Source organism: Manis pentadactyla, chromosome 2 (assembly GCF_030020395.1).
Source record: "Manis pentadactyla isolate mManPen7 chromosome 2, mManPen7.hap1, whole genome shotgun sequence".
Taxonomy (NCBI): domain Eukaryota; kingdom Metazoa; phylum Chordata; class Mammalia; order Pholidota; family Manidae; genus Manis; species Manis pentadactyla.
The window spans coordinates 211746384-211759798 of record NC_080020.1 but is presented as its reverse complement, the minus strand read 5'-3'; the positions used below and the strand labels follow the sequence as shown (position 1 = coordinate 211759798).

Genomic DNA, 13415 nt, shown 5'->3' with positions numbered 1-13415 from the left:
ACATATGTCAAATTATGTTGTACACCTAATGCTAATACAATGTTAAATGTTGATTGTATCTCAATAAGAAATTAATTAAAAGAAAGAACTCTAAATCCCTCACTCATGACTTTAAGCTACACTCTCACGAAAGCCCACTGGTCTACATGGCTTGGATGAAATTTGCAGCATGTATTAACCCTCAAACTCAGGGGCCTTGAGCAGCTCGGCCTTGGCTTACACACATAAGGGATCTGTAACCTCTGGGGAGGCTGCTCCCAGGGAGAGAATCTTCTGTGCGGTTCCTAGAGAAGAAAGGAAATTGTACTCCTAGGAGGAAAGGATTCTAAAGTCGTCACGTCTTACCTGGCCTCTGGGGACTGCTCTGCTCTCTGCTTCAGTTGTACATGACCAGATTCATCCACTGAAAGTAAGCATCATCATTACAATCAATCTTTAAACTTGTTAGCTTAATAAAAGAACAGGGCTAATGGTTCCCTCCTTCCTTGAAAGATCTCAGTTGTCTTATCAACCCTTTCCAGCTAATTCCAACCCAGGCAGGAGGTCTCAGCTCCCTGTCAGAGCCCATCTTCTGCTACTCCCTGAACAGCCAGTGTAGGGGGTAGCTGAGGTCGACCGGCTGGCTGGGCCAGGAGGCTCGCTCTAAAACTCACTGGGAGTAAATTTAACGTACAGTGGGCTCAGCAGGTGTTCTTCAGTTCCCTCTTGGATTTATGACTCCCACATAATCCTCTGCTTTATTAAGCTATTGGAAAAAAGTAAAATCTGTCTGCCAAGATCCTGAAGCAGCCTTGGCAGTCAGCAATATATAAAGGCAGTAATTGGAGGCAGGGGGGCGGCAGCTCGGCTGACCTTCGACAGGCTGTTCAATATTCTCAGGGAGAAAAATGCCCCCTGGAATCAGTGAGGAGAGGTGGCCTGGGGCTGGGCGCTGTCTCTGGGAGGGGAAGGCCCCTCACCTCCATTTTTGTCAGGTAGAGTCCTTTTCCGTCCTTAGAGAGGTTCTGGAAAGTCCCTAGGGTAAAATGGAGGAGAAAAATCAGGACGGGCCAAGGGAGGGAGGGTTGGGCCCTGTGAAGACAGAAACAAATGCGGTGACCCGGGGTGAGGGGCTCTGTCTCCACAGGGGGGGCATCCCCTGCTCCCCAGCCAAACTCTCCACCCGTGGGGCAGCTCAGGGCGCATCGCTGTCCGCTCTGGGCCGCACGGCCCGCCCCATTGGCCCTGGGGATGCGGGGGCTCATCTGAGGAAGTATTTCATTGCGCAGCCTGGGAGCCTCCCTTGTCCAGCTGAGAACTCTCTGGAGCAAGGCTCACGCCTCCCCTCCCCTGTCAGCTCCAGGCCTCTGTCCTCTCAGTCTGAGCTGCCCAGCTCCGAGCTGTCCTGCTTACAGAACTGCCTCATGCCGGTTCTGCCTCAACCATTCTACCTCAGCCTCACAGCGTCTGAGCTCTGTCACGGCTTGGGGTTTAGCATAAGGTTTCATTCACAACAAAGGTTTCATTTACAACAACATAAAAAGTGTCAAAACCTCTGACCCATGTAGTTGAATTTCTGAAGCTTTGGGAAAGACCGGCTGTCCCCACCTATTCTCTTGTGTGTGTAATTCCTTCAGCAGAGCCCCAGATCATTCATTGCCAGAAGGGGAGGTTTAAACTGTAAAGAACCCAGAGAGGGGACACAGGGAGGTAAATTAACCTTGTTCCTGAAAGAGGCACTGACAGGGTGATGAGGCGATGAGAGCCCTGGGAGGGGGTCACCCTGGGGAGAACAAGGTGCAGACGGGCTGCGGGGGACACAGACCGACTACATGCAGGCTGAGGCCGGTGCTCGCTCCTGCAGCCAGGGATCCACACGCAGGACCCCAGCCAGCCCATGGCTGAGGCCCTGCCCAGACCTGGGGCAGGAGTGTGTTCCTGGGCCTCTCCCGTGTTTTCTGCCCACTGTGACGGTCTCCAGGATGCCCCCAGGTGACACTTACTTGCCATGGCTTCAAGTCGCAACAGAAAGCAGACCAGGCTGGAGAAGCTGACCCTTCCGGTGTGGTCACTGTATCTGAGGGTCATGAGGTCCAGCAGCCCTTTGTTGACAGAGATCCCTGCAAGGAAGTCTGGGCCACGGGGTGAGCTAGTGAGCAGGGAGGAGCCGAGGGAAGGTCAGCCCTTTGCTGTGAGCCGTGCCCAGGGGGCCTAGCGGCCTTTTACCCCCACTTCCTCCTCAGCCTGGCTCAGTGGCTAGTCTGCTGCATGTCAGTGCCTTTATGATTCTGAAGTTGCCTCTTTCTCACTGGCTGCTGGGCCCCCATGACAGTGTTCTGGAGTTTGGCCAGAGACCAACTCAAGATACTCAAGATATGGACTGTTTGGGGGATACCTCAGCCTTCCCAATCATCTGATAATTCCCATGTGGAATGGGAGCTTCCAGGCCACCTGGGCTTTGCTCCCAGCCCTGCCTCTGTCAGGCCTCTCCGCTGCTGACCTTGTCAACAGCCTCCCCCTGGACCCCAGGACTCCAGATGGGGCCTGTGTGTGGACTCTGCTAGTGCTGGCAAGTGTGCCTCGTGGAAGAGGGAGGCACAGGCCTAAGTCAGCACCCAGCAAGGAGTGGCCTCAGGTGTAAGATGCCTTTCTCTCTTTGGGCCTTGCCACCTTGCCACCTAGTATGAGCTCCAGGAGGCACACAGCAGACAATGGCAGACTGGAAAACAGGCCTGTGAGCTTTGGGAGGCAGGCAGAATTGTGCAAACCAAGCCATCCATCCAGTGGATGAAGCTGGTGGCCTGCAAGCCCCATGCAGTCAAGACACAGTTTCTCCAGCAGTTAATAAGGTGATCTGAAGGCCCTAGAAGGAGCAGCACCCTCCAGCTCACCACAGTTTCAAGTTAGCCTCTTTCCTTATCATTAGCTCCGTGCCCCTCTACCTTAGCAGCCTGGTCCTGGACTGCTTTTCTGTTGAATTCCAACTGTTCTGTATCTTTTTCCCTTTTGTTATTCTGAAATCACTAGTGAGGTCTCCTTTAAAGATTCCATCTTTCTGTGGTTGTTCAGTGGTTCTCCTATTGTGTTCCCTAGACCAGGAGCACCAGCCTCACATGGGTAATTGCAAGAAATGCTAATTGTTGAGCCTTATCACAGTCCTCCTGAATCAGAAACTTTGAGTGATGGACGAGGTTCCATCTGTGCTTTACCAAGATTCTGGAGGGTTCTAGTGCACATTCAAGTTTGAGAGGCACAGCTCTCTGCTATGACGAATTAAGGGGAGCAGCAGCCCATGATTCTACTCAGTCCCCAGGCCAGGGGCCACGGGAGGGAGAACTGGGGACCTCTCCTTCCAGCGCTAACCTGGGGGAATCTGATTTTACATTTTATTAAGGAAAATGGCAGTTCCCTGACTTAACCTTCTTGCGATCTATGTTCCCTATTGGTACAGTTGAGATAATGACTCAGATGGCAGAGGAGCGGAGACAATCAAATGAGATGATGGCGTGAGTGCATGTTCTCACTGAACTATGAAGCACTTACGTGCCCTGCGGTATTAGGATCATTATCCTAGGGCTGAAAGCTCTGGCCTACTCGACCCAGTCAGATGCCACCTGATTTCATTTAGCTCCAAACTCTGTGAAGAGATTGCAGCAGGCTGCCCGTGGATATTTAACCCTGGTGGCCCTGGTGCTGAGATGGAAGCATCTCCAAGGTGAGTTCCAGCTCTGGGAGGGCATCAATCGTGTGGGGTTATTTTCTCACAATTAGGACTGTGCTGGGGAGAAAAGGCAATGGAGGAAATTGTCTGGCCTGTGAGAACTCAGTGGGGGAGGATGGAGTCTGAGTCCCGAGCCTGGGGCTCCCCAGAGGCCCATGTAAACCAGGGGGGATACAGAGCTGCAGCTCTGCTCTCTCCTGACTGGCCCAGCCTCTGCACCAGCATTGCCCACAGCCGTTACACACACACACACACACACACACACACACACACACCACACACACCCCTCATCACGGCCCAAAGGGCCCCCTGCCTGCCTTACCTGCATCCTTTATGGCCTTCCACAAATCTGAACTCAGGAAAACTCCAGAGTGCTTCTGGATGTTCTGGAAAACACTCTGATATGGGAAAAGAGGCAGGAAGCCCGTGTGAGTGCTGGCACCCACCTTGAAGAGGATGTGCTGGGGAAAGGGAAGCCCTTTACCATCCCCGAGGCTGCCTCACTAAACCTTGAGCGGGTCCAGCACACTGAAGATCGTAGGCAGGAGTTGGCTCTGCCTTATCAAGTCAACCACCCTGGCCCCCAGCTGCAGGGCTGTGGGCTCCTCCCGCATCTCCTCTTTTGTCTTCCTTGGCCCCCTGCCCCCTAGACATGGCTCCTGACACACAGGGCAGCCTGCTGCTTTTGAGGGAGGGTAGGGCTCTCTGAAGACTTGGCAGAGGGAAGTGGTTAAGAGCACCAGCCTTACAACCAGCCTGCCAAGTCTTAATCCCTGCCTGCCTCTTTGCCAGCTGCATAACCCTGGGCAAATTACTTAATCTTTCTGGGCCTCAGTTTCCCCATCTGTAGCACAGGAATAATTACAGTATCTACCTCATAGGTGGACTGCAAGGAGTAAATGCTCAAATATTCATTAAGAGTCTCGGGGCGTGTCCTACTCAATAGTGAGGGCAGTGCAGAAGCCTCGAGGTGGGGCGGAACTGCACCTGCTTCCACGCACAGCTGCAGGATGTAGTGACTAACACCTGGATTTTGCACAGGGAACCCTCCATTTATGCTGGACTTTTCTACCTGCCCTAATTGTCACTATAACTGGATCATCATATTACTTCTCAGGTGAGGAAACTGACACTCAGGCAGGTAACCTGCCTTGGGCTGAGCATGTAAGCGCCCCTGCTGACTGGGGACTAATTTGGCCTGTGCACAGCTACCCCACAAGAGCTGTTTTAAGGCAAAATACCCCCAAGTAGGCGTGTGATGGCAGCCAATGGCAGGAGACGATTTCTGTGAGATAGCAGCCTGAGAACTTTCTTTGGTTTTATTTGGCTTTTGGTGAGTATCAAGAGAGACCTAGAGTGTTCTACATTAGGTGTTCACATAGTCATTCAGTGATTCATTAGTTTAGGCACTTGTCCAGCATGTTTGAGTGCCTGCTGTGTGCAAGAGACCAAGGAAGGTGCTGGGGAAGGATGAGTATGAGGGCGCCCCTGCCCTGGAGAACCCCACAATTTAATGGAGGGCTGTGTTAGCCACTGCCGAGTCCTGTGAGAAACCCAATGACCCCAAGTCAGGGAGTAGGTGATACCCCCTGGTGCAGCCCCGCAGACAAGACTTCCTTATATGGACTCACGTGTGAAGAGCTGAGGGGCACTAACAGGGCCTTAGGGGCTGGCAAGACCTCTGGCGGGTGGGGGTGTCCGCAGGGGAGGTGCTTTTGAGGCTGGATTCTCAGGGCAGGTGGGCACTGGTCAGGCTCGTGGTTGGGTCTGAAGGAAGAGAAGTGAAAGGGCTTCTCCTGGACCCCAAAGTGGGGTCCCAGCTTGGAGGATCTTGTGCACAGCTTTGATGAGTTTAGACTTTGTCCTGAGAACAATGGCGAGGCCACAGGCTGCAGCTGTGGTTTCGATGTCTCTCCTGACAGATGGACTAGAAAATGAGATGGACTAGCGGGCTGGGGGATGTTGGAGGGGCCGGTGTGGAGACGAGGGGGGAAATGCTCGTGGTGGTCTCAGCTACCGCCCACCGTGGTCCTGTTCTCCTCCGGCCTCCTAGAGTGCTCCTCGCACGGCCACTGGCCGGGCCCTGCCTTGTGCTCTAGCAGCACGTGGACATCACCCCAAACAATACACATGCTCTCCTGGAGCGGGGAGGTTCCTCCTTTTGTGTACCCCTCAGCCCTGGTGCGGAGTTGGGCACCTAGTAACTATTTCTCAACTGGACAGAATAAGAGTGCTGGTCACACATGCTGGTACCTGGCAGCAGATGAGACGGCTCCACAGCCTTGAAAACTCCTCCTGGTCAAGACGCCCGTTCACTTTCAGCTGGTGGGGAATTAAGAGGTAACCAGTCCAGTGTGGAGTAAGCAGAGGGGCCATAGGTCCCGCCAACCCAGCCGGGAGCAGCTCCATCCATCAGCTGGTAGCTGGCAGCCCAGCGTCATCTGGATGGCCCCAGGCCAGCTGGCTCCTGCTGGGTCTGCAAGCAACCTGGCTTAGACTTATTTTACAAGGGAAAAGGGCAATTGGAGAACATCGCTTGAATCCAGGGGAAGAAGGTGAGCCCCGAATGCAGGCTTTACTGCCTGGAGTGGGGCCCCTGGTGGGGGAGCATGGGGAGGAGCATGAGGGGCGTCACTGTGACTCCTGAAGCAGCAAGACAGGTGAGTGTGTCCTTGTGCACGTGAGGGGATGGACTCACTCCGTGTATTAAAGCCCTGGTCACTCTAGGGCCTCATGGGAACTAGTGAGAGGAAGGGGAGCAGGGTTGCTCGTGGGGGAGGAGGAAGGAGCAGCGTAGCAAAGACCTGTCTTCTCTGCAGGGGTCCAGCAGATGTGACCTACCGACCTACCCTGGGGTTACTATCCCAGGCTGTGGGGCTGCCACAAACCATTTTGATTCCTCTGCAGTGGACAGGCAGTGTCTCTGAGTGATTTCAAACCATAGCCAGCAGAGACAGGGCCTGATTTATGATTTCATCAAGAAGGCTTGTTCGACAATGGCTGGCTCCATGTTCCCATCGAGCCTTGTTAACAGAGGACCGGGGGTCTGTCTCACTCCAGGGAGACAGCACACACTCGAGAACAGAGCTACAAGGCAGCAGCTGGGGGTCATGGACCCATGAAGCCAGTCTCTCTGGCCTGGCCTGTTGGGAGATGGAGCAGCAAGGGGAGAAATGGCTCTTTGCAGAGTGGAAGTCAGGACAGGAGTCAGGAGACCTGGGTTGATTCTCAGCCCTGCCACACCTGCTGTCCCCAACCCCCCTCACCTCAGCTGCAAATGCAGTGAGTGTGAGAATAATACCAGGGTTGGGGACTTGAATGCAGACAGGAGTTTTCCACAAGTTTCAGGGGCTGTTATCTTTATTGACTTGGGGGCTTATGGAGTCAGGTATTTACATAGGAAGGCCCCTCCAGTGGTAAGGGGAGGGGTGGATGGGACATAGTTCCCAGTGCCGCTACAAGGAGGCAGGGGAGATGTTGGGAACTGGACTCCAATTTAAACTCTAGGCACAAATTCTGACTAGTTGTGTGATTACTTAACCAGTTACTTAACCTCTCTGAATGCCTGTTTTTTCCTTTGCATGATGGGATAATACTTCTTGTGTCATTGGTGTTATTGCAAGAATTGCAAGGAAAACGCCATACACCCCCCCCACACACACACATCTATCTATCATCTGTCTATCTATCTATCTATCTATCTATCTATCTATCTATCTATCTATCTATCTATCTATCTATCTATCACCTATCTATCATCTACCTATCATTTATCTATCTGTCTGTCTATAATCTATCTATCTATCTATCTATCTATCTATCTATCTATCTATCTATCATCTATCTATCTATCTATCACCTATCTATCTATCATCTACCTATCATTTATCTATCTGTCTGTCTATCATCTATCTATCTATCTATCTATCTATCTATCTATCTATCTATCTATCATCTATCTATCCATACATCCATCAGTGCAATTCTCAGCATGCAGCAGATACTTGGTAGATGGTAACCACTGGCATTGTTGCTGTGGCTGCTCTGCTCTGGAGAGCTGGTGAGTTGGAATGGAATCCACAGAACCCAGGACCTTGGGTGCCCTTAGAACCAAAGAAGAGGAAACACTGAGAGTGAGCAAGGGCTCCCTGGCATCCTAATTAGATGGCTAGGGGAGCCCACAGAGCAGGTGGGCTCACAGAGCTGGGTGGGGTGGGGTGCAGAGCCACAGCAAAGGATACTTCCATCAGTGCCACGATGCTCCGGCACTCATCCAAAGAGAACGTGTCCCCTGGAGACCCTGGGGGGAGAGAACAGGAAGGACGGCAGTGTCAAGGTGCGCTGACGCTGGACTGGCTCGGCAGTGGGGATGAGGTTAGGGCCGGTGGGCCCATGGGTCTGACCTTACCTGTTAGCAGTTCCTGGTTGAGAAGGCTCTGAAGCTGGCTGGCATCGATGTTCAGCCCCTGGTTCAAACAAAGGAGGAATGCAGGAACCCTATGGCAGGAGCCCAGGGCACACCTGGCCGACTCTGTAAGAGCGCTCAGGTTTCTAAGCACTTGGCTTCCCTGAATGCCCAGCTCGCCTTTGTCAGGAAGCGTCCCTTGACTGCTCCAGGCCATGCTGATGAGTGTTCATCACACATAACCCTGTAGCTGTGTGCTCCCCATCTGCTTCCAGAAAGAGACTAGGAGAAAATAAGACTTCTGGGTGAGTGTGTGTGGGTGTGCGTGTGTGGTGAGAGAAAAGAAAAGCTCCAGGCATCTAGTCTAAGAGAACTGAGCACATTACCTAGCATTTATCTTCCCAGCCACCGGAACAAAAGGGGAGACAGCATGCTTTTCTTTGAATTAAAAACGGGAAGCAATTGAGGTTGAGGGGAGTGAAACTTCTCCTGGCCTGAACTTCTGGGGGTGTTAACTGCTTTTAATTTGCTTCTGGGGAGACTGAACAGCATTTGTGGTGGTGCCTTCCATGACGATTAAACAGAGACGCAGAGGTCCGTACTGAGCTGCTCGCTGCAACCCCTCATGCCAGCCACATTCTTCATTCCTCCTTGCTTTTTCCTTTGGGCCCAGGCTGCGCGAACAATTTGCCTTTGGGCTGCATCCTTGTTACCCCACGAGCCCTCTGAATGCCTGCCATCCTTCTTGTCCTTGGCTTTTGCCTGGCCCAAGGCTGGCACAGTTCACACAACCAGTCGCATCACTTTCTTCTTCCCACACCACTGAGACTAGTAATGGAAAAGGGCCCATGGCGCACAGCCCTTGGCAGCTACTTTTCTCCTGACAAGTCAAGGAGCTCTTTATAACAGTTTATTAAACCATTAAGAAATCCCCTGTGCACATTGGTGGCTTGGCAGGAAGAATGCTGTGATTTCTGAAACTGGCCAGCTCCCGGGAGGAATGATGCCGAGGCTGGTGGGAGGTGCCCGAGCAGGAGGAAAGGTTTCAAGGGGCTCTTGCCAATTGCTGGTTCAAAGACTGAAGAAGTACACCCGCCTCTATAATAGCCCCTCCCTTTCCAAGTTCTACATTCCATCCCAGGGGTCGCCCAGGTGGGGTGCCACTTCTCCGCAGGGACTGGTAGCCAGATCAGTTCTGGAAACACACGGCGAGAGAGGCTGATAAAACAACCCATGGAGTCACTCTCAGCCTCTGTGTCCTGAAAATGGCCTAGGAGAGGTTTCCTTCCTTCCATCGCCTGTCCCTGTGCCAAGTACATCTGCCGAGAATACGTGTAGAAGATGCATTTTGGGGAGCTGTTTTCTGGAAGACTTACCTGGATCAAAGGGAAAACAGCCAATATCAGATTTCTGGGGAAAGAGGCTACCTGTCTGGTACAATGAAGCACAAGGACCCCTCACTTAGATCTGAGACAGAGGCTTTATCCAAATTGGATAAAACCTTTAGGGGAATGGGAATGCTGAAGTCTGCAGAAGGAAGATGGCAGGCCCAGCCTGACCTTGGAGGCCTGGTCTCCCCTCTGTCCTGCCCCTTCAAGCCATCACCAGCCCATTATGGTGTTTCTGTTCTCATTGGTCAGTGGTAAGGCAAGGAAAGAGATAGACGCTCCTGCAGATGGGACGTGACCATTGACGCTCTCCAGCCCAACCTTGCTGCACACCTACCTTGAGTGCTCTGAGGTTGAAGTTGCTGCCCAGGTTCCTAGAAAATCAGGGAAACAATGTGACAAGCATGACCAGTGCACCCCTCAAAGGGGGCTTGCATATGGAGGGCATGGTGGGTACACTGGACATTCATGCTAAGGACCTCGTGGGGAATGCTGTAGGCACAGCAGGGTGGGAAGTGAGCTATCAGCAGACAGACAAGCATCATAACCACGTGCCCATTTTTGGGGACGGACATCATCTGGTCTTCTCACCATTTAGTAAATGGTTCCTTTCACCACTAGGCACCCACATGGAGCAATCTCTGTTGCCAGGATGACAGAAAAGCCTTGTTCTGTGTTCTGGCTCTGGTGGCACAGTGGCTGGCTGGTGCACTGGCCTGAGGCCTCACCCACACTCAGCTGTAGAGATGGCCTTGACAATGGTGGCAAATGCCCTGAGTCTACACAGCAGGGCCTGGACCTGTTGATCCCAGTCTTAACCACTGACTTGGCATCAAAGACCCTCCATGATCAGACTCTTTCATTGTCTTCATGGTATACCCCACATCCTGGTTATATTTCAGACGGTTGCCATGCATGCCATGTGCACACAGCTTCCTGTACATATGACTCACATCACTTATTCTTCAAGCCCTGTGCTCACCCACTTTTCTGGTTTTGCTCATGCTTTTTCCTTCTACCTGCATTGCCTTCCCCTTTAAAATACTAAATTATGGCTTCCACCAAGGACTAGCTCAAATGCCATTACCCACAAGAAGCCTTCCTCAGTCCCTCTTGCCAGGGCTGGATCCTTCCACTCTGTCCTCCCATGTGACTTTGCAAGGCCACTGGAGCAATGGCTCCATCCTGTTTGGCTACTTATTGGTTCATAGACTTTCTCACCCCACTTTGTGGGGAGCTTCTCAGAGGTGGGGCTCACACTCTATGTGCCACTGACATTGCAACGTGCTTTTATAACATGAAACAGAACAAGATATTTAGATTCCCAGAGGTTCTATACCTGTCACTCTCTGGCATCTTCAGGAAGATTCGGAGCAAGAACTCCACTGCTTTGTGCGCAGAGACGACTACCACATAGGTCCCCTGTGTCAGACTGAAGTACTTTGTGAGGTTGTAATTGCTTTGAGAAGTTATGCCCTTGTTGGGATTTCTGAACTGGTGAAAAAAGGTAGATGGCAGCCTCTCCCGGAAGTGCTGGAACTGGTGGAAACATGACCACAGTGAGAAAGCACCTGCGTGCCTGGCCCAGCCCCAAGCAGAGACCTGCCCCCTTCCACACCCCTCTGCCTTCACCAGAATGACAGGCCTGGGAGAGGGAGACAGTGCTTACTGTCTAAATGCAATAGAGTTTAGACTGTCATCTAATACAGATGCTAACACTGCAATGAATGCAAAGTAACATGACGTGGTTTTTAGCTCATTAAATCTAACAGCATCCTCGGTTTCTGCTTATATATAAAGAAGACTTCCAAGTAAACGAGTGAGATTGTTCCAACACTGAATTGCTTTTGGAGCCTCCAAAGCCCCTTCTGCCCTGGACCTTTTGCAAAGCATGCCTTGGATCATGACAGCACCAGAGTTAGACTCCTTCCATTTCCTCCATTTCATCTTGTCAGCAGAGTCCTGAATGCCTTCTCATTGGAGAATAATGAGCCCTGATCATTTTCCTTTTATTTCAGTATTTTTCTGAGAGATAAAACAATAAATATGAAGCAGTTCCTATTACTGGATGTCACATACATATTACCTAATAAAAACTCCTCACTAAATAAATTTTCCTCAATACAGTCAAGCATGGGGATTCCATTTAGAATGGCTGTGCAGCGTGAAATGATTATTTGTGAGCTCTACCTTGGGGAAAAACAGGGAGAAGGAGAGAGTTTCTTTTCCGGGGGTGTGGATAGGACTAGGCTACAGGATGAGAAAGGAGATAGGCCACTGCCCCAGGCATGCAGGGGGCAATCCCCAAGGTGATTTTGCTGATGTTAACAGCAGCCCCTGCAGGCTTGGAGTTTGACTTGCCTGGGCCCTTCTAGCAAAAGCAATGATGAGATCAGTTTTTCTCCAGATAGTCAGCACTGTCTTGTGGATCTGTGTGTGTGTGTGTGTGTGTGTGTGTGTGTGTGTGTGTGCACGCAAAAGTGTGCACATGGGGAGGCATTGCGTACAGAGGTATATGGGCATCATACCTCCTATAATCTAGAAGGTAGGGATTTCCCTGCTTCTCTGCTCTCCTGCCCTCCTCCTGCCACTGGACTCTTGCAGCCCTGTCCAGGCCCCCAATCCTTCAGAACAGACTTGCTCAATGGCAACAAAAAGTGTGAGTATGGTAGAGTGATGGGAGGTTCTTGGTCCAGCACTCAGAGGAGCCAGCATCAAATCACCACAGGGCTAGTCATTATTCACACACAGACCTGACCCTGTTGCTCTAGGAATGGGGCTCGTGCCTTTTCACAGATCAAGTCCTTAGTCCTGTTCTCCAGCTCTGGGAACTAGATCAACAATCTGTTCCTTCAAACTGATTGCTTTCTTGGAAACCCTTCTGGCTTCTGGGGACCCAAATCAGACCCAGCACTGTGGCTGCGCCACTGCTGCAGTGGCCTCCTTGATGCCTGCTTTCTGCCTGGGCTTCTGAGTATCCTCTGCTTGGAGACACCCCCTCCCACCCCCCTGCACCCCCGTCCTGGCCCCCGTCTGTCAGTTGGGGCATCCCTAGGGGGCGTGGAGTTGCTTCTCTATGGGGAACATGCTGAAGCTACTACTTACATGCTGCTCCCTGCCTTCCACCCTTGGTCCCCGGGGGCAGGTACCTCCCCTGCTGCAGTAGCTCTGCAGAGCCCAGGGCCCATGGAGGGGTCTGAGTGCCCATGAGGTCAGGTTTCCCAAATTCCATTTGTCCTCCTCATGCTTACTCATATTTCAAGTCACCCTTTCACCAATGCCGACCGAGAATACCTAATTAGGAAAAGGGTAGCAATTTGGTTATAAGAAGAGCTAGAGGACATGCCTTGAATTTGCCTTTGCAAAGCAAGGTATCCTGTTTATGGTAGATTTGGGGGCTGACAAAGAATATGAGAGGCTAAAGATCTGCCCTCTCCAAGGCACCCCCATTAGCCTTGCCTCTCATCTTAAATAAAAAGGATTCCGCTGCATCAGTCTTATCTACTGGAGGCCAGATGCCTGAGAATGGACTCAGAGTTGCAGCCCCTCTTGATGTCGAGCCAGCTCACAAGGTCCAACCTCCAGACCATCTGTTACAGGACATGTATCTGTTACAGGACATAACAAGACTGAATATGCAGCCTCCAAACAGTGAGAGATATGTCAAGGCCATGGTTTGGAGGAGGCTTAGCACCTCACCCACAGAAGGAACAGAAGCTCCACAGGCCCAGGAGGCAGTAGCGAACCATACCTGAGGGTCGACCTGTTGGGAAGAAGAAAGGTAGGTTCAGGGGCCCAAACCAAAACACAAGGGCAGTCAGATCCCAGCAGCCTGACTCAGGGCCCTGCATTCCTTCCTGCATGGTCAGCCTGTTCCCTGGCTCACCCGGGGGTGACTGGGAAGCATAACTCATTCCCTGCA

The 13415-nt window shown here is 51.8% G+C and overlaps 1 protein-coding gene across 1 annotated transcript in view; it reads right to left on the bottom strand.

Annotated features, from left to right (window-relative positions):
- Nucleotides 1-344: 344 nt before the first annotated feature.
- Nucleotides 345-13415, bottom strand: part of CAPN13 (calpain 13) — a 55192-nt gene continuing 42121 nt past the window's right edge. Inside the window, exons 12-21 of the mRNA XM_036903616.2 lie at nucleotides 13245-13256; nucleotides 10833-11032; nucleotides 9831-9867; nucleotides 8109-8166; nucleotides 7942-8000; nucleotides 5954-6022; nucleotides 4023-4098; nucleotides 1983-2111; nucleotides 960-1015; nucleotides 345-403 (exon numbers count right to left, since the gene is read on the bottom strand). Of these exons, the coding sequence (XP_036759511.2) occupies nucleotides 377-403; nucleotides 960-1015; nucleotides 1983-2111; nucleotides 4023-4098; nucleotides 5954-6022; nucleotides 7942-8000; nucleotides 8109-8166; nucleotides 9831-9867; nucleotides 10833-11032; nucleotides 13245-13256 (723 nt within the window). The 3' untranslated portion in view covers nucleotides 345-376. The remainder of the gene's footprint in view (nucleotides 404-959; nucleotides 1016-1982; nucleotides 2112-4022; nucleotides 4099-5953; nucleotides 6023-7941; nucleotides 8001-8108; nucleotides 8167-9830; nucleotides 9868-10832; nucleotides 11033-13244; nucleotides 13257-13415) is intronic.